Source organism: Pleurodeles waltl, chromosome 7, assembly GCF_031143425.1.
Source record: "Pleurodeles waltl isolate 20211129_DDA chromosome 7, aPleWal1.hap1.20221129, whole genome shotgun sequence".
Taxonomy (NCBI): Eukaryota; Metazoa; Chordata; class Amphibia; order Caudata; family Salamandridae; genus Pleurodeles; species Pleurodeles waltl.
Window position 1 is genome coordinate 86,637,443 of NC_090446.1, and position 18,628 is coordinate 86,656,070.

Sequence of the window (18,628 nt, forward strand, 5' to 3'; positions counted from 1 at the left end):
TGAACCGGCGGCTCCGTGCGTCGCGGGGGCTGCATAAACCCGCGTACAGTCCCTGGTGACGGGTTATGGAGTCTACCGTTTTCTCCCAACGGGAGGGGCGCATTGCAGCTTCCCGTTCAATTTAGTGTGTGCGCTGCTATCAGCGGTATTACTGCTGCACGTAACCCTTAGGAGGCGTGCCCAAGCTTAAGCTCTGATAGGCCGTCTCTTGAGGGTGTGGGCGGGCTCCTGGGGGGCTATAAAAGCGTGATGTCAGCCCAATATTCCCCACCTTACTGCAGAGCAAGAGCCAGGTCTTAATCGCGAGGTAAGCACTGGTCTGTAGAATGTGGCCAGCCGCACCACTGAATGCTAAGGTGGGTGGCACAGCCGTCGAGCTGCCTTAGAACAGACGGGCTGCTGTATGCTGCACCCCTAGTTTTTACCAAGGAGCTGGTAAACGTGGTACTAGAATAAATCTAATCTCTGGAGCTCACAGGGCCAAACTTGGTTATAATTATTTATGTTTACTGTAATGCAGGTCCCATAGAGGTGGAATCCAATTAAGGATCCTAACCTCTTTACTTGAATGGAGTGTTTAAAGCTACTGCCTGTGTTCTGTGATAGTGTTGTATTTGTATAGGTGCTGGGCATCAATTTGGAAGTGAATGTTCTTGCACTAGTTACGTATGCAAATAAAAAATGTAGTGTTTGTGAATGTACATCACAGCTGAGGCCATTTTGAGCCCCGGCTGTCGTAGGTGTGTGTGTGTGCGGATATAGGCTCGACGGGTTATCTACATACCGTGCAATATGATTAGATGCTTGGCTGATGTCGTTTCTGGTGCCTTGTGAGTGATTAAATGTATGTGTCGTCGCCTTGGGCATCCCGTTGCGCACAGTTTGAATTGAAAGTCTTGTCAAGGTTGCATCTTTAAGCTGGTGCCATTGTAATTAATCAAAAGATGTGCATGTACTATACTGATAAAACAGGCGTTCATGCATGTCGCGCAGACCTGCTTAAATGACATACTTAAGTCATGCATGCGAATGCTCGTATGTGTTCCTTTTATTACTCCCTCCCCTCCGGAACTGGGTCACCTTGGCTGCAGTAGGTGGGACACGCCTCACCCTTGCAGGGAGAGGCGCTGTAATGGCTGGGAGTCTCACCAAGGTCCGCTCGCTGTCTGCTTCTCACCAATGCGGTTAACGAGAAGGAGCTGCTCACCCTGGCGGGCCGGTCTGCCTGTGCCCAGACTAGCCTGCCATCTCGTGTCCTCACTTCCGCCTGCAGGCAGTGCATTTCATCTTAAAATGGATGCCTGTGTGCAGGGATGACGGGGGCGCTTCAGAAATATCCGCCTTGTTTCGAGGCAGTGATGGGGCAGTTCATTGAGCTTTAATTTTTTAGTGGATATTCCTGCATGTACGAGAGATAACAGAATTATGTTGGGGCTTTATCAATGCCATTTACAAATGTGCTGTTAAAACCGCGTAGTGGCTCTTATAGGCGGTACCGCCGCCCCCCGCAAGCTCGCTGATGGTGGGTCAAGCTAGGCCTCTTTACCTCGAGGTGGGGGTATCTAATTGGGGGCGTGGGTGGGCTCGGCTGCGTCTATAAGCAGGGGCATGTTCTTGATTGGCGGAGCTGTCCGGTCTTTCACTACCCCGACCCCAGCCCTGCAGCCTCGTTGTGACCTTGGCCGTAACCTTGAGGCCTCTGTGGGAGCCCGCAGGCCTGTGGCGCGCCGGATCCCTTGGCGGCCCCGTGTCCCTCTGGACAGGATACGGTGTCTTGAGGGGTGGCGGTGTGTTGCCAAGGGGATCTGCGGGGCAGCATCTCCTGGAGGATGGGGCGCTGAGGGGGTGGGGCGGTAGAACAATCCCTACTAAAAACATAGGGTACTGTTGGGACTTGTGGGGGGGGGGGGGTTAGTGCGTACACAAGAGTGTAAGTGGACGTGGAGGCAGTCGGTGTCTCCAATCCAGGGTCCCGTGAATAAGACAGGCCTCACCCCACCGGCTTGCTCACAGGTTTTGTGTAGGTAGCGGCGGCTTCTGCGTACTTTCTAATAAGTTTAGACACTTAACTTGTTTAAGTGAATGTGTAGCTGTATTTCACTTGCACGTTGATGCTGTGGTGGGTGGGAGATTGGGGTGCGCTTTGTCTCTACTGACCTAGTTCTTTCTTGTTTTAGGAACTTTTCACACATCCAAGATGGTTAAAATCGGAATCAACGGGTGAGTGGCGTGTACTGTGCCCTGTCCCTTCTGTACGTCTTTTTCTCCTGTACACACTGGCACTGCCCTGGCTGGCTCTCCCTGCCCTTTGTAACTGCTCCAAGGCAGTCGGTTGCCTAGAGACTGCAGGTAACTCCACCTGCCCATTCAGCACTTCTAGCTCCCTGCGGCCTCTGAATGTGCAGACAGGCACGTCTTCAGGGCGCGGGGGCTGGCCGTGCGCCAGGGGGCAGTCACTGCGCCCTCTGCCTAATATTCTTGCCTACCTCTGAAACTGCGTTTAGGTTAGGGACAGTGGTCTCCACTTTTTAATGCTGCGCCACCAGTTGAAAAATCACTGGGCCCCCGTCAGATTTTTTCACATTTTTTTTATAAAGTTGGCAGTGTTTAAATATGTCTCGACGTATTTAAACATTGCAGTTAAGTACTGTTGGCTTTAAAAAAAAAATAAAAAAATGCAATAATGTTTCTGCTTAAAATAAAACACTTATCTGTGTGATGCTTATTTTGGCCAGAGCCTGGCGCCTCCCTGTGATCCTTTGAGGACCCCGTAGGGGGCCAGCTCCCCAGTTTGAAGACCCCTGGGCTAGGGTGACCAGACTTAAAAACCAATAACCGGGACACTTCGCAACAATAGAACTATTTTACTCCAACCCGGAGCACATAATGACGGAGTTTATCGGCATAGAATTAAGGGAAAGGCTCAACGAAATGAATGAAAAACAATTCTTAAAGTCAATGGCATGGATTTTTAATTAAACTGCTCCTGCTATGCCTGATTTGGGAAACCTAGCCCCATAGTTCTTATTCGGCCGTCTCTAAAAACCTGGACATGAGCTAAATCTGCTGGGACAACTGGTGAAAAATCAGGACTGTCCAGGTAAATGCGGGATTCCACGTCACCTTAGTATAGGAACACTTCAAAACCCTGTCAGGCCACTGACTGCATGTGCACCCTAGATGAGTGGGAGGGGACTTGCCACAAGGGAACTGTGGTTGGGTAAGAAGACCTAACCTCAGACTGCACAAAATAGGATAGCCACGCTCAGCTACGTCCACCAGCTTTGCACCGGTTCTTGCCGGCGCTTCCCGCCCCCCACGGACGGAGAGTTTGAGTAACTGCAGGGATGTGACTAATGCTCTTTCCTGTCTTCCGCGACAGGAAATGTTTCAGTGTACGTGCAAGCATTGGCTGTCACAAGCTCACGCAGCTCTGCCCTGTACAAGAGGGCAGAGATACGGATGGGAGGCAAAGATGAACACTTAAAATAGTGCTTCACTTCCACACCCATGCGCCCTTCAGGAGGAAGGGCGAATGAAAAAGCAGTTATAGCTATTAATGAGCTTACCCCTCAAGTCAGAGCCCCCGAGCTTTTTAGGCCTGGGTTTTGACAGCACAGGGTTCGAGCAGACCAATTAACGTATTGCGTGACGTGTGGAGGTGGCCTGGGCGTAGTTCAACCACTACCTTGGCTTCAGACGAGCAGTCTCCTCTTGGCTAGGCCCAGTGCTGTACCGCTCGTCGTGCGCCTCTGCTCAGTGCCGGACTGACCTAACTGCAGCTGTCAGTCTGCGTATTAGAGAGCAAGAGCCGCGAGAGGGCGCCAGCAGGAACTAACGCTGCTCCATTAGCACATCAAACCCAGACGAATGGCTTTGCCAAGACTTGTTTTATTCCAGTCCAGGGACTCCTTCCCATTGTGCCAGCAAATGAAATGGTCTGTCTTGAACTTTTCTCTCGCCCCATTTAATCCGTTTGCCGCGGTCAGGCTACTGGTGTCTGCTTTCTAGTCAGACATGTTTACCTTGCCGAGTAACTTTGCAGTCTGCGTTGGAGTGGCCGCTACAGTCCGGCACTCAGTCTGTTCTGCTTCCTAACCCTTTGGAGGAAAGGATGGGTTACGCAGGGTATAGACTACGCCTGGCCCCTCCCTTGACCTTCAGATTGAAACGCTATACAGACTGGTCCATGGACTGGTCTAAACATAGTACCTTACCCTTTAGAAGGGGGTGACAGATCGCCGGGTACCCTGCGGTTCTTTCCTTAAGAAACCTTCAAGGGTCTGAAAGTAATAACCCAGACCACGTCTGGATTATTTGTGCCTACCCGTGCAATGTCTCTCTTCGGATCCCCCTTTGCGGGAAGGTCCCGCCGGCATCTCGCTCACACTGGCATTCAGCAGCGTACGAATTTTTAACCGCGGAGCACCAGATGAGGAGGTAGTGCCGTGAAGCCTGTGGTAACATCTATTTCCGGTATGGAGTGCGGCTGCTTCAGGGGCAGACATCGGGTGGAATGCCCGTCTGTACATACTGGTTACGAGAGGATGATGGAAGCCTGCAAAATGTAACTTCTACCCCAGTAAGCCTCCCGTGTGGGCTGGATATGAATTCCTTAACACACGTGCACCCTCTTGTGTCCTCACCCATGTGCCCCCTCTGGGCCTCTTGGGTAATTTCTCGTGAGTAGCTTGTTTGGCAACTTTTCTTCCTTTGGTTTGTGGCTTGTTGCACCCTTGGTGCAAAGTACCCTGCTGAAGGGCAGGTATTTGCAGCAAGTGACTGTGTAAGCACTCTGCCCTTTGGACTTGTTTACAGTACTGAGCTGCTGCAGTGCTGCCTGGTAAACCTTCGATGCCCAGGAGTCTTTACTGCCAAAGTCAGTGGCTAAGTCACCCACGAGGCAGGATGTCTTGTGTGCCATCATTTCAAGTAGATTAACATGTTAAATTTAGGCTGGAGAAAAAGAGCATAAGTACCTTTTTTTTATATAAACCTCACTTCGGCCTAAACCCTCAGTGATATGCTCCTAAATTTGCACCCACTGAATTGGCTTAAGATACCTACTGGGAGTTTGCCCTCAATTTAATTGCAAAATGCACTCCTTGAATAAGCAGAGGCAACAGCTGGGCTCGTGTCAGCTGTTCATGCACATGAGGTGCTCATTGCAAAGCTGAGGTGAACATGGGATATTAAATTTGCAGAGGTTTTAGTGACTCGGTTGCAACAGTAACAATTCATACCTGGAGGCACTTATGCCTGGAATGCAGCAGCATGCAGACATTTGTAGCACCCCATTTCCCCATCTGCTGGAGTGCATTGAGTGACTACTAGCCTTTTTACCACTGGCTATTGGAAAGTGTCGAGACCTTTGTTTTGATGGATGAGGTAGATGGCTCTGTAGAAGAGGTTGCAACTTGCTTTTATAAAGCCACAATGTTAGTACTAAATGTATTCCTGGTAAGTAAGGAAACTAATTGAACATGCAACATTTTTCCTTCTAGGGGAAACTGCTTTGCTTTTATCATGACTTAGCCTGGCTTTTGCCATCCTTGATGTTTGATAATCCAGACCTCCATTGGGCAACATTCTGCTAATGGATGCAGGTGTAATGAAGCTCTCGTTCGAACTTTTTTTTTTTTTTTTTTTGGTCCCCCAAGTTGCCAGCAGCACAACTCCAGGGGCTATGTGTAACATTAGCTTAGTTTTGTGAGAACAAAGTCAACCCCATGAAGCACTGCGTAGCCTCTGAAGTATTGTGTGTGACTAATCAGGGGAAATGGAATTTTGGCTTGTTTGTAGCATGGGATGGCTTTGTTCACGATGGGGCACCCTGGACCCTATGATTTTAGGATAGCCACTCTTGCGTGGCCGCCAGCTTGTGGGGACTGCCCCAGGCCTCTTCTAAGCTTCTCATTGTGGCAGGGATCCTCTAGGTCTGTCTGGATCGTACAACTACATTTAAAGGGCCTTTCCTTTTACAAACGTATTGACCTTTTTACTAAAACAATAACGCTACTCTTTAGGCCCTTCCTGCGTTAGAGCATGGACTGTTGCACCATTACTCCACTTGTGTAAGTGAACACGTCAGTTTACATACTCCATGGGGTCCTTTACAGCATGACAAGTGATCTGCGAGTGGTTAGATGTCACCATCACTGCCTTCCTCAATCCAACCTGCTTTCTTCCCCCTATAGATTTGGCCGCATCGGTCGTCTGGTGACCCGCGCTGTAGTCAACTCTGGAAAACAAACTATTGTGGCCATCAATGACCCCTTCATTGACCTAGACTACATGGTAAGTATGGACAACAGTGAGGGCTCTGGGGAGTTCTCTAACAGAAGAGGTCAGGGTGTTGGATGCATAATCTGCTGCCTTGCTCTTGATCATGCTGTCGGTTGCCTAATTCGTTATTCATACATTAGCTTGGTGCTTATCTGTTATGTACAACCTTTGTTGTAAGCTATGACCAACTTCGAATTTTTGGGCATCCAATTAACCGAATTACAAAACAGGCCAAGAAACCTGGCTGCTTTTCTTGGAGTGGTGGAAGGGATGCTTGGGGATGCAGACCACCCATCAGAAGTTACTCTTCAGTTTCCCTGGCTACTGCAGTAATTGTCTTTTCTCATCCCCAGGTTTACATGTTCAAGTATGACTCTACCCATGGACGCTTCAAAGGCACCGTCAAGTCTGAGAACGGCAAACTTGTAATCAACGGCCAGCCCATCACAATCTTCCAAGAGTGAGTGGGGAGTGGTCCTGCATGTTTAATCTGATACACAGCTCCAGTTATGCTGGTGATCACGTTTTATAGAGGCACTAAACTAGTGTAGGAAGTTGGCTGTGTGCATACTATTCCTTACTTTGAAATAGTGCATAGAGTCCAAGGGTTCCCCTTAGAGGTAAGATAGTGGCAAAAAGAGAATACTAATGCTCTATTTTGTGGTAGTGTGGTCGAGCAGTAGGCTTATCAAAGGAGTAGTGTAAAGCATTTGTTGTACACACACAAACAATAAATGAGGAACACCCACTCGAGACAATTCCAGGCCAATAGGTTTTTGTATAGAAAAATCTTTTCTTAATTTATTTTAAGAACCACAGGTTAAAATTTTACATGTAATACTTCAAATGAAAGGTATTGCAGGTAAGTACTTTAGGAACTTTGAATAATTACAATAGCATATATACTTTTCAAATAAATGACATAGCTATTTTAAAACTAGACGGTGCAATTTTCAACAGTTCCTGGGGGAGGTAAGTATTTGTTAGTTTTTGTAGGTAAGTAAACCACCTACGGGGTTCAAGTTTGGGTCCAAGGTAGCCCACCGTTGGGGGTTCAGAGCAACCCCAAAGTTACCACACCAGCAGCTCAGGGCCGGTCAGGTGCAGAGTTTAAAGTGGTGCCCAAAACACATAGGCTTCAATGGAGAAGGGGGGTGCCCCGGTTCCAGTCTGCCAGCAGGTAAGTACCCATGTCTTCAGAGGGCAGACCAGGGGGGTTTTGTAGGGCACCGGGGGGGACACAAGTTAGCACAAAGTACACCCTCAGCAGCACGGGGTCGGCCGGGTGCAGTGTGCAAACACACGTCAGGTTTCCAATGAAAATCAATGGGAGACCAAGGGGTCTCTTCAGCGATGCAGGCAAGGGGGGGCTCCTCGGGGTAGCCACCACCTGGGCAAGGGAGAGGTCCTCCTGGGGGTCACTCCTGCACTGGAGTTCCGATCTTTCAGGTCCTGGGGGCTGCGGGTGCAGAGTCTTTACCAGGCGTCTGGATCTGGGAAGCAGGCAGTCACGGTCAGGGGGAGCCTCGGGATTCCCTCTGCAGGCGTTGCTGTGGGGGCAACTCTGGCTACTCACGGTCTCGCAGTCGCCGGGGAGTCCTCCCTGAAGTGTTTGCACCCGAGGCCCCCGGCTTGACTTGTGGAGAGAGTAGCAAGTCTCACGCTTCCAGCGGGAAACGCAGTCGTTTTAAAGTTGCTCCTTTTGGAAACAAAGTTGCAGTCTTGGATGAACAGGGCCGCTGTTCTCGGGAGTTTCTTGGTCCTTCAAAAGCAGGGCAGTCCTCTGAGAATTCAGAGGTCGCTGGTCCTGGGGAAAGCGTCACTGGAGCAGTGTCTTTAGAAGGGAGGGAGACAGGCCGGTAGAGCTGGGGCCAAAGCATTTGGTGTCTGTCTTCTCTGCAGGGTTTTTCAGCTTAATAGTCGTCTTCTTAGGTTGCAGGAATCTGATTTCCTAGGTTCAGGGGAGCCCCTAAATACAGAATTTAGGGGTGTGTTTAGGTCAGGGAGGGCAGTAGCCAATGGCTACTAGCCCTGAGGGTGGCTACACCCTCTTTGTGCCCCTCCTCCCAAGGGGGGGTCACATTCCATCTGCAAGATGGAGGATTCCTAAAAGTCAGTCACTTAAGCTCAGGTTGCCTTAGGGGCTGCCCTGACTGGTCAGTGACTCCTTGTTTTTCTCATGATCTCCTCCACTTGCTGCCAAAAGTGGGGCCGTGGCCGGAGGGGACGGGCAACTCCACTAGCTGGAATGCCCTGTGGCGCTGTAACAAAGGGGGTGAGCCTTTGAGGCTCACTGCCAGGTGTTAGAGCTTCTGCAAGGGGGAGGTGATAAGCATCTCCACCCAGTGCAGGCTTTGTTACTAGCCACAGAGTGACAAAGGCACTCTCCCCATGTGGCTAGCAACATGTCTCGAGTGTGGCAGGCTGCTAAAACCAGTCAGCCTACACAGGTAGTTGGCTAATGTTTCAGGGGGCACCTCTAAGGTGCCCTCTGGGGTGTATGTTACAATAAAATGTACACTGGCATCAGTGAGCATTTATTGTGCTGAGAAGTTTGATACCAAACTTCCCAGTTTTCAGTGTAGCCATTATGGTGCTGTGGAGTCCGTGTTTGACAGACTCCCAGACCATATACTCTTATGGCTACCCTGCACTTACAATGTCTAAGGTTTGGCTTAGACACTGTAGTGGCACAGTGCTCATGCACTGGTGCCCTCACCTATGGTATAGTGCACCCTGCCTTAGGGCTGTAAGTCCTGCTAGAGGGGTGACTTATCTATACTGCATAGGCAGTGTGAGGTTAGCATGGCACCCTGAGGGGATTGCCATGTCGACTTACTCGTTTTGTCCTCACCAGCACACACAAGCTGGCAAGCAGTGTCTGTGCTGAGTGAGGGGTCCCCAGGGTGGCATAAGATATGCTGCAGCCCTTAGAGACCTTCCCTGGCATCAGGGCCCTTGGTACCAGTTACAAGGGACTTACCTGGATGCGAGGGTGTGCCAATTGTGTATAAAAACGTACAGGTTAGGGAAAACACTGGTGCTGGGGCCTGGTTAGTAGGCCTCAGCACACTTTCAAATCAAAACATAGCATCAGCAAAGGCAAAAAGTCAGGGGGTAACCATGCCAAGGAGGCATTTCCTTACAACTAGTTTACACCTAGTAAATGCAGGCGCTGTTTGCACACCAGTGTACTGATGTGTTTTTCCTACTTAACAAGGAACCGTATCTTGTTACAGACGTGACCCCACCAACATCAAGTGGGGGGATGCTGGAGCAGACTACGTGGTTGAGTCGACTGGAGTGTTCACCACCATTGACAAAGCATCTGTAAGTGAAGCCTTTATAAGTTCTGCTTTACAGCTGCTCCTGCAAAACGGTATAGTTCTATGCTCGCTAGGCTGTACCCTGACATGTCCTTCTAACCTCTGACCTTGTAGGCTCATCTGAAGGGTGGCGCCAAACGTGTGATCATCTCCGCCCCTTCTGCTGACGCTCCCATGTTTGTGATGGGAGTAAACCACGAGAAGTACGACAAGTCCCTGAAGGTAGTAAGGTGGGTTTATTTAAAAAAAAAAAAAAAAAAAAATTGGCAGTACTGCATTTGTTAGTAAGGCTGAATGTGGCTTTTGACTGGGTGCGAGAATGTAAGGCACAAAACATTTAACCGATGGCAGCAAAGACGTGAATGCCAAGGTGGGTGAATGAAGTAGTGACTTTTGGTGAAATGTCTGAATCCAAGAGCAGACTTAGGTGAGCAGTGAGACTGAGTTCAGTAGGATTGAGGGAACCTAGAGTACTACCATGTTTAATAGTTCTCATTGACTGCCCTTGTCTACTGTTTTCCACAGCAACGCCTCCTGCACTACAAACTGTCTGGCTCCTCTGGCTAAGGTCATCCACGACAACTTTCACATCGTCGAGGGTTTGATGGTAGGTGACTGGCTGGGGAAGTGATTCTTGTACAGTCATGTCTCTGGCCGTAGGCTTCCGTTATTGGGGGGGGGGGGGGGGGGGAGAGGAAGGACTCAGGGTAACCTTATTGGTGCACGGGGTATTTGCTCCGGTTCAAACAAATGGTTTAGCAATCAAACAGCCCCATTGCAAAGAGCTTTATGTAAGGAGCTCGTTTCAGTGGGATTGTCACTTTAGTCAGATTAGTCATGGTTCTAAATTTCTTCTCCAGACCACTGTACATGCTGTGACAGCTACACAAAAGACTGTGGACGGTCCTTCTGGGAAACTGTGGCGTGACGGCAGAGGTGCCAATCAGAATATCATTCCAGCCTCTACCGGGGCAGCCAAGGCCGTGGGCAAAGTTATTCCTGAACTCAATGGGTGAGTAGTGGGGACGGTCTGATATGTAAAATGTACATTAAATCTGACACTTCTGTTCAGCACTAGTAGTTGGCGAGACGCTATGTGCAGTCCCTTTGCATTTCATGGTGGAATCCTTAATTAAGTGCCTCCTATATGGGCCCAGGAGGGCTAGATCTTTTTTTTTTTTTTGCACGTTGGGGGGGGGGGGGGCGCAAGACTTGATTCTACAGACTAATGTCCGGCCAGTGCTCAAGTTTAGTTAAACTCGCAGCAAAACTAAATCCCACAAAGTGCATTTGAAATGTATGATCCTACGGTGGTGCTCTCCTTCGTAGGAGTTATGAAGATCGGCCCCGGATATTTCATGGGCATGCCTCACGAAGAAGTCACTCGACTGCCCAACCAGCTAATGAGTACAGATCTTGCAGTCTCGCTCACTTCACTGACTGCTCAGTCTTCTTGCACTTGGACATGCTTTACCTTCTAGGGGTGCTTGATGGCAAGCCCGGTACCTGTATGTTGCATAGATGCAGCAATTCAGTAACTCAGCCAGGTCATGGACCACTGGTGGGAATCTGTAGAGCAGGTCTACATGGCAGTGCTTTTCTTAAGCAGTTCTGGCCTCACATTTGTGGCGGTGGGTCTTTCACTGAAGCTGCAGCTTTTGGCGGGTATGTCCCCATCTGTGACAGCAATTCTTGGAAGCTAAATATTGTGCAGTGCACGGGCCTTTCATGGTAGGATAAGGATGACACTGCGGTTTATTTTTTTATACAGCTTAGTACAATTCTCAACAGGTGTTCCTTGGCGACCCAAAATAACACTAGCTTCTAGCTTTTCACAGCACCGTGTCTCAGCAAGCAGCTCCTCCGGGGTGAACTACAGACTTGCAGTGATCTCACTTCCTTGAGGTCTAGTTGTCGGGCAAATAGTACCCTGGTCACACTGCAATCCTAAGTGCTCTGCAGAGCACCTTTTACCTGGGGTCTGGGGAACGTCACGCCTAAAACTAGATTCCAGACTATGTGTATATATCTTTCAGATACTGTTTAGGTTAGTTCTTTCCAATGGTAACTTGTTGCCAGCACCATGGCGGCTTGTTGCTAGAATAATCGGGCACACAAGTAGACTCTAATACACTTCACAGGGAAGTGTTCTCTGCAACTGTCCGTACCTGGTACTCTGACATTCCTGAAGTAGTAATCTTGAACACCAGGGGCAGACCCTGCCCGAAACATGCTCACCTTGAGCAAACTGCAGCCCCACGCCCCACACCTCACCTATATGCGCCAAATTAGTGTTCAGGGAGAATTAAATACTTTTTTTAATGAGGTCTTGATTGATTTAAAGGGTAGCCCTGTCATCCTTTCAGTGCGAGTCTGAACCCTCAATCACATGACTAGTCAAACGTCCACTGTTTGGGGGCGATTATCCCCTCCATTTTGCCCCATGCTTAACCAGGGGCAAGCCAAAAAGGTTCCCACTGTTCCACGAACTCGCCACAGTACTAATGTGACATGTTAATTGAACATCCAAGAATTGTCAGCACGAGCGTCTGGTGTAAACACTAAAGCTAATCATTTTTTGGGTAGGGGTTGGTGTCTGTAAACCACCCTATGCTGATACAAAATCAGTTTATAATAAGTCGTTCATGAACTATGTATGCTGCCACCACTGCATTATGTGACTAACCCAGCGTGTGAACTTTGACCCTGTGCCAGTTATGAGGGTCTGTTAGTGCTGCTGCAGGTCTCGGTGTGCTCTGGATTCCTTGGACTAGCCTAGGTGATTGCAGGGCCAAACATATCGGGATACCAGTTTCACATGTAGTATGCATGGCAGAGGCACAGGGATACTGTCAGTTCCCTGGTAGCGGACGTTCCAGTCCTGACATTAAATAGAATGGTCTCTGGTAAGTGTGGCATCTCTAACAGCACGTGGGTGAGCGACAGGATCTTTGCGCTGATGGCCATAGCAGTGAATTGGATTCTCCCACGAGTTTCAAGTCCTCTCCATATGTATGACTAACTTTCCATAGTAAGTCGGGTGATTACAGGTAATTATGAAGTGGGTGATAAGTTGCCCAGTATGTGAAAGACCTGGGTCCTTGTCTAACTGCCGTATCCTATGAAGTACTAACTTGTAGTGGATGTCTGTGTAAATCATTTTTTTTTTTTTTTGTGTGCAGGAAACTCACAGGCATGGCCTTCCGTGTACCTGTCCCCAATGTGTCTGTGGTTGACCTGACCTGCCGCTTGGAGAAGGCTGTAAGTACTGGTCTTTCAGTAGCACACACACTGCTTTGACTACGTCCACACCTGTTTGCTGGCGACTTATCAGCCAGGTACCCTGAATAAAAGTAGACCTGTTCACTGGTGGGATAAGGGTGCACTAAACTGCAGGCACCTGCAAGTTTTGCTGGTATGCCTGTTTGATCTAGAGGTGGCTAGTGTTTTTTTTTTTTTTGTGGGGGGGGGGGGGAGACAATTCTGAGGTTGTAGAATTAGTTGTGCTTGTGGATGGTGGGTAGAGTGTAACTAGTCACTTCAAGCGGAAGGGTACAATTATGAATGAATTTGTCTTTTAAGGCCTCATATGACGACATTAAGAAGGTGGTAAAGGCAGCAGCTGATGGACCAATGAAAGGAATTTTGGGATACACCGAGGAACAGGTAGGTGTAATTGGTCAGTGACCTGATTTGAGTTATGCACACTAGGTTTGGTAAATGCTTTAATTGGCTGTAAGTATAGTCTGACTTTGGACAAGCCATGGTAGCCACCGTGACACTGCCCCAGCAGGCGATCAGTGCATGGTGGATGAACATGTGACCACTTGGTACAAAATGAATTAACAGGGTAAACTGAGCTGTTTACCCTTCGCCCCAATGATCGAGTCTCAAAGGGTCACAAAACTGTTACTCTAAAGAATCGTGCAAGGGCCTTGTCTAATTGTCGTCTTCCTCTCAGGTGGTGTCCTCCGACTTCAACGGTGACGATCACTCATCAATCTTTGATGCTGGTGCCGGTATTGCACTCAACGACCACTTTGTGAAACTGGTTTCTTGGTAAGTGGTAAGGTCGGCCCTGCGACAATACTTTGCCAGTTGGACTCGCTATAAAACCTTGTATTCAGGAAGGTCCCAGGGTTTGTCTTGTCTAGAAGACGCTGCTGCAGGTAGTTTAGCCTCTCGGGCTACATTACAGTAGGACCCCCCCGATCTGTTAAGCAGTAATGTACTCTTGGGGTCTATCAGAGTAAACTGCTAACTGGCAGCATGCTTCCACCATGGCTAGCAGCTGAAGTCGTGACCGCCTGATATTAGTGGAACAATACCTGCATATCCTTGTGGGGTGCAGTGGGTAGCAGCCTCTCCTATGGGCCAGTACTCTGCAATCTCAACTGACTTAACTAGTAATTTGGCTCCTAAGCAGTTTGGATTTTTGGGTATTTGTTGCAGTGACCCTTTCGTCATAGGATAGTCCTATTTTAAGGTATCTTGTCTTTGAGAGCATCATACAGTTTGATTAATGGCCCTTTTCTCCCTGCAGGTATGACAATGAATTTGGTTACAGTCAACGCGTTGTGGATCTGATGAGTCACATGGCCAGCAAGGAATAGATGCGATCTACTTGTCTCGTTGCCCCGCTGCCCTGCCTCAGTTTGGTCTTCCCATTTAAATGTCTCCACCACTTATGCCCTGTGCACAAAGGCATCGTGCCTGACCTAGTCCTTCGTAGTGCTGTCTGCGTGGCCGTGTGCCGTTGTCTATAGCCTGCCTGGCTGACTGGAGGGGCACTGCCCTCCCGTCTGTTAGAATAAACTTACACCAACATCTGTAAACTGTAAAGAAATAAACACCCATCTTGGCACTGTGTGAAACATGTGTAATTCGTTTCTCTGGGGAGCAACGGGGAGGAGGGAGAAATGGTGTAGCCTATGGATGTGTTGGTTTTCGCCCACTTTAGAGGCCGAAGTTCTGATGTATGTTTCTGAGCCATTCGCAGCAAACCTGTAATTACTTTTTTCTACCTTAATTGGGTTAAATGGAAAAGGTATACTCTTATTTGAATTACAGTATCATACCTTATGTTAAGTACTAACGTTAACGAGCATCTCATTAGCACATCACATACAACCGTGTAAACCTAATCTTACTATTATGTTCCCAACACTTTTTAAACACTGCCATTCCTCCATTATCCTATTCAGTCTAACACTCGCATGTTCACCGCTTAAATAACTCTGTTCCCTATACTAACTTTTGGGTTCCAGAGGAGCTTGTTAATTGCCAAAATGCAATTCTCATCCATGGGTAGTACATGCTTCTAATAGAATTACTAATACTACAAAGCAATCACATTTTAGGTGATTGAGTCAACCTGGAAGGTAAATACAATTCGTAATTTATTTGTATGTACCGGTAGGAAGTTGGCTCTGTTTATACTATTTCAAAGTAAGAAATAGTGTGCAGAGTCCAAGGGTTCCCCTTAGAGGTAAGATAGTGGCAAAATTAGATAATACTAATGTTATATTTTTGTGGTAGTGTGGTCGAGCAGTAGGCTTATCGGAGGGTAGTGTTAAGCATTTGTTGTACACAGACCATAGAGGAACACCCAGACGTACTCCACTGTAGAGCACTGACAGGTACACAAGTAGGCACACAACACACCCTCAGCAGCACAGGGGCAGCCGGTTGCAGTGTGCAAAGCAGGCATCGGGTTTTAGGTAGAAAACAATGGAGGGACCTGGGGGCCACTCTAGTGGTGCAGGCATTGGGGGGGGGGGGGGGGGCCTTCTCAGGACAGCCACCTCCTGGGCTAGGCAGGGGGGGTCACTCCAGGTCCTGGGTTGGTTCCAGGTGTAGTCCCTTGTTACAGGCAGTCGCGGTAAGGGGGAGCCTCTGGATTCTCTGCAGGTGTTTCTGGGGAGGAGGGGGGGGGGGGCTAGTCTCTGGTTGCTCGCAATCAACATGAATCCTCCCTGAGGTGTTGGTTCTCTGAATCTCGAGCCCGGGGCATCGGGTGTAGAGAAGTCTCAAGCTTCCAATGGCTACTCCTTGTGGGAGGGGGGCACATCCCTAATCTTATGGGGGAATCCTCCACTCAAGATGGAGGATTTCTCAAGGCAGGGGTCCCCTCAGGACACCTTAGGGGCTGTCCTGACTAGGGGGGTGCCTTTGTTCTCATTATCTCCTCCAGCCTGTCTGCCAAAAGTGGGGGCAGTGGCTGGAGGGGGTGGGCATCTCCACTAGCTGGGATGCCCTGGGGCACTGTAACAAAAGGGGTGAGCCTTTGGGGCTCACTGCCAGGTGATTTACCATAAATCCTCAATGGCAATGAACAATGTCTTTAACCTATCTGTCCTCTTTCACTGGCTCTTTTGACTGCTGACGGTGAGCCTGGACTCCCCTCAAAGGGTCGAGTCCCCTGTACCTTGCTGGTCCTTCTCTGCAAATCCTCTTTGTTCAGATTTGCATTTGCCAAGGATTGTTGATGGTCCTGACCATCTGCGACCCAGTGTGGGACGACATCTGTGCTACTCAAAGGACCTCCTTGCAGCTCTGGAGCTCAACCGATCTTTATCTTCCCTCGTCCACCTGGATTGTTATCCTCCGAAGGGTGGGTACTGGCTCCTGCACCCACCCAAACACTCCTGTGTGAACTGGACTCTGTCCCCTTCTTTTACAGGTCCTCTTCTTCCAGAATCCAATGTTGGGTTCCACTGGTCCTGGTCTTGCAATCTTCCTTTTCCAAGTCCCCTTGTTAGTCTTTAGGGAGACCAGGTAACTTACCTCTGCACTCCTGGTCGCTGGGGGTCACTTGGGTAACTCTCCTTTTGTAGTCATGAGTTGTCCCAGCTCCCTTCTACCTAATCCACATCCTTGCTTGAGGGACCTAACTTTACATTCCACTATTTTAGTATATGGCTTGCCCCCCACTCTTCTCACCCCCCCCACCCCCAAAAAGAAAAAAAAAACACACCAACCCCCTGGGCCCTAGCTATTTTCTGATTTGCCAATGCTTGTTCCTACATGCTAATTCCTAATATTTACTTGGGGTGTGTATGTATAAATATGTGTACTTACCTCCAGTGTTGGGACTACCCATAAATCTAGTTCAGTGTTACTTTAATAAAGTGCCTTTATTTGTGTGGCTTCTTTCATGTGTGATACGTTACTGTGTGACTGCTGTAGTACTGCAAGTGCTTTCCACTCTTCCTAGATAAGTCTTGGCTGCTCACCACAGTGTCGAATAGAGTGCCCTGGCTTCCTAGACACTGTCCACTAACTAATGGGGGTAGCCTGGACCCAGTATAAGGTGCAAACACCATAGCGGTCCACCACACACCAGGCCATCTTCCTAGAGAAGTCATACAGAAAGATTGTTTCCTCAGGAATTTGTTTAGTTTCTGTAAATGTAGAATGGATTGCCATTCCCCAGATTTTGTTTTGATTATGAAATAATGGGAAATAGAAACCCATTCCCCTTTGTGAGGGAGGAACTCTTTCTATTGCTCCCTTCTCCAACATGCTGCGAGCTTCCTGACGCAGTAAGTGTAAATGGGGTGGGTGCGTACCCTTCGGTGGAGTTGTTGCTGGATGAACTCCAGGGTGGGTCAGTGGGTGATAATGTCTAGCACCCACTTGTCTGTTTTCTGCCAACAGTGATGATAGTTGGAAATTTTTGCACCCAGTGTAAGATTGGAATTGGTGGTAGCCGGCACTCAATGCAGGTCCCTTTGGCCTATTGGGGTCCTTCCTGTGAGAGATCGGTTTTCTGTGAGACCATTTTTTAGGTGCAGCTGAAGGTGGTTGTCTGTGTTTGCTGCTGGAAATAAGGCCTGTATTATTGTTGGTAGGGTTGCTGAAATATTCGATAAGCACCCGGATGTGAGGAGAGGCCTCCATCTAGCTCCCCTAAAGGGAGCTTTTTTGAATTGTATGGTACCCAACAACCGGGCTGTTTATGTATCTGCTTTCATTATCTGTAGTGCCTCGTGTACGCGCTTTCCAAAAAGTGCTTGTCAATGAAAGGCCATATCTAATATCTTCATTTGGGCTTCTGGCCTAAATGAGGTACATTTTAAATACCCTTATCTTAACAAGACTGCTGCTTCTGCTAGCTGACGGAACCCCATTGATGCTGTATCTATAGCGCAGTCGATTATCTCAACATTATCCTTGCAGCAATTTCCTTGCTTCTGTTCTTTTTTTTTTCCTTCAGGTATAAGTTCAATGAAATCACCAATGCCAGACCATATTTGTCTGCTAGGATGGCCAGAGCGGTTTCTGCTCGTACTGTATCTGTAGACATTGTAGTGAATCGCTTTCCTATATTATCTAGGTGCCTTCCTTCTTTATCCGGAGGTGCCAATATGGGTGTTGCTTGATTCTTGGAGGGGCGTTGTGCTGCTTGAGGAATTACGGAATCCGCCTTCAGGTGACCTAAGGAGGCTGGCGCATCCTATGGGGCTTTCTACTTCTTTTCTATTCATGGCAATACCGCAGCTACTGCAGCCAGATTTTGCATTATCTTTATTCGTTCCTGCCATATACAATCTATTATCCGTATAGCTCTTACTGATTTGCTTTGTGGTTTTTTAAAATTGTACAAGAAGCAACCTATTAAGGAGGGTGAATCTGTCAGCAGCCCTTTCCATGATAGCATGAAATCCACAAAATATCCTCTGCAGAGAGTCTACTGGTTGGAAAGTCGGTGGGGATGGTGTTGATAAAACATATTCATCCTGTTCATGGCGAGAACGAGTGTACTGGATTTCGCTTTCTTCATGCTCATCACTGAATTAAGAGGGATCATCTAAAGGAGGAGCAGCAATGTTAGATACTGGGGTAATTTTTGGCATACCCTGGGGGAAGGTGTTGCAGAGATGGCGGTTGTTGAGGTGGAGCAGGCACCTGATCTGCATCTGGTTGACAAGGTGTATCAGGGTATCTAGTTTGGTAACCGTTCAACATTTTCTGTAGATCCTGTAGTTATGTTAACAGTACTTGTACCAAGTCTT

At 48.4% G+C, this 18,628-nt stretch overlaps 1 protein-coding gene across 2 annotated transcripts; it reads left to right on the top strand.

Annotated features, from left to right (window-relative positions):
- Positions 1–200: 200 nt before the first annotated feature.
- GAPDH (glyceraldehyde-3-phosphate dehydrogenase) lies at positions 201–14,485 on the top strand. 2 transcript variants are annotated; one of them, XM_069243096.1, is made up of 12 exons: positions 201–307; positions 2,178–2,220; positions 6,198–6,297; positions 6,639–6,745; positions 9,525–9,615; positions 9,726–9,841; positions 10,137–10,218; positions 10,472–10,623; positions 12,794–12,872; positions 13,194–13,277; positions 13,573–13,670; positions 14,155–14,485. In XM_069243096.1, exons 2-12 carry the CDS (start codon positions 2,198–2,200, stop codon positions 14,222–14,224), a joined length of 1,002 nt encoding a protein of 333 aa, XP_069099197.1. In that variant the 5' UTR covers positions 201–307; positions 2,178–2,197; the 3' UTR covers positions 14,225–14,485. The 2 variants fall into 2 exon arrangements, with proteins under 2 accessions (XP_069099197.1, XP_069099196.1); XM_069243095.1 differs by lacking the exon at positions 201–307 and adding an exon at positions 1,009–1,153.
- Positions 14,486–18,628: the final 4,143 nt, after the last annotated feature.

What these genes read in the sequence shown, in the direction of transcription:
- GAPDH (XM_069243095.1), top strand. Translation starts at nt 1,024, where the DNA reads ATGCGAATGCTCGTATGTGTTCCTTTTATTACTCCCTCCCCTCCGGAA. An exon ending in CCACCATTGACAAAGCATCT is followed by an intron (nt 9,616 to 9,725) that starts GTAAGTGAAGCC and finishes CTGACCTTGTAG; the next exon opens with GCTCATCTGAAGGGTGGCGC. An exon ending in CCTGCCGCTTGGAGAAGGCT is followed by an intron (nt 12,873 to 13,193) that starts GTAAGTACTGGT and finishes TTGTCTTTTAAG; the next exon opens with GCCTCATATGACGACATTAA.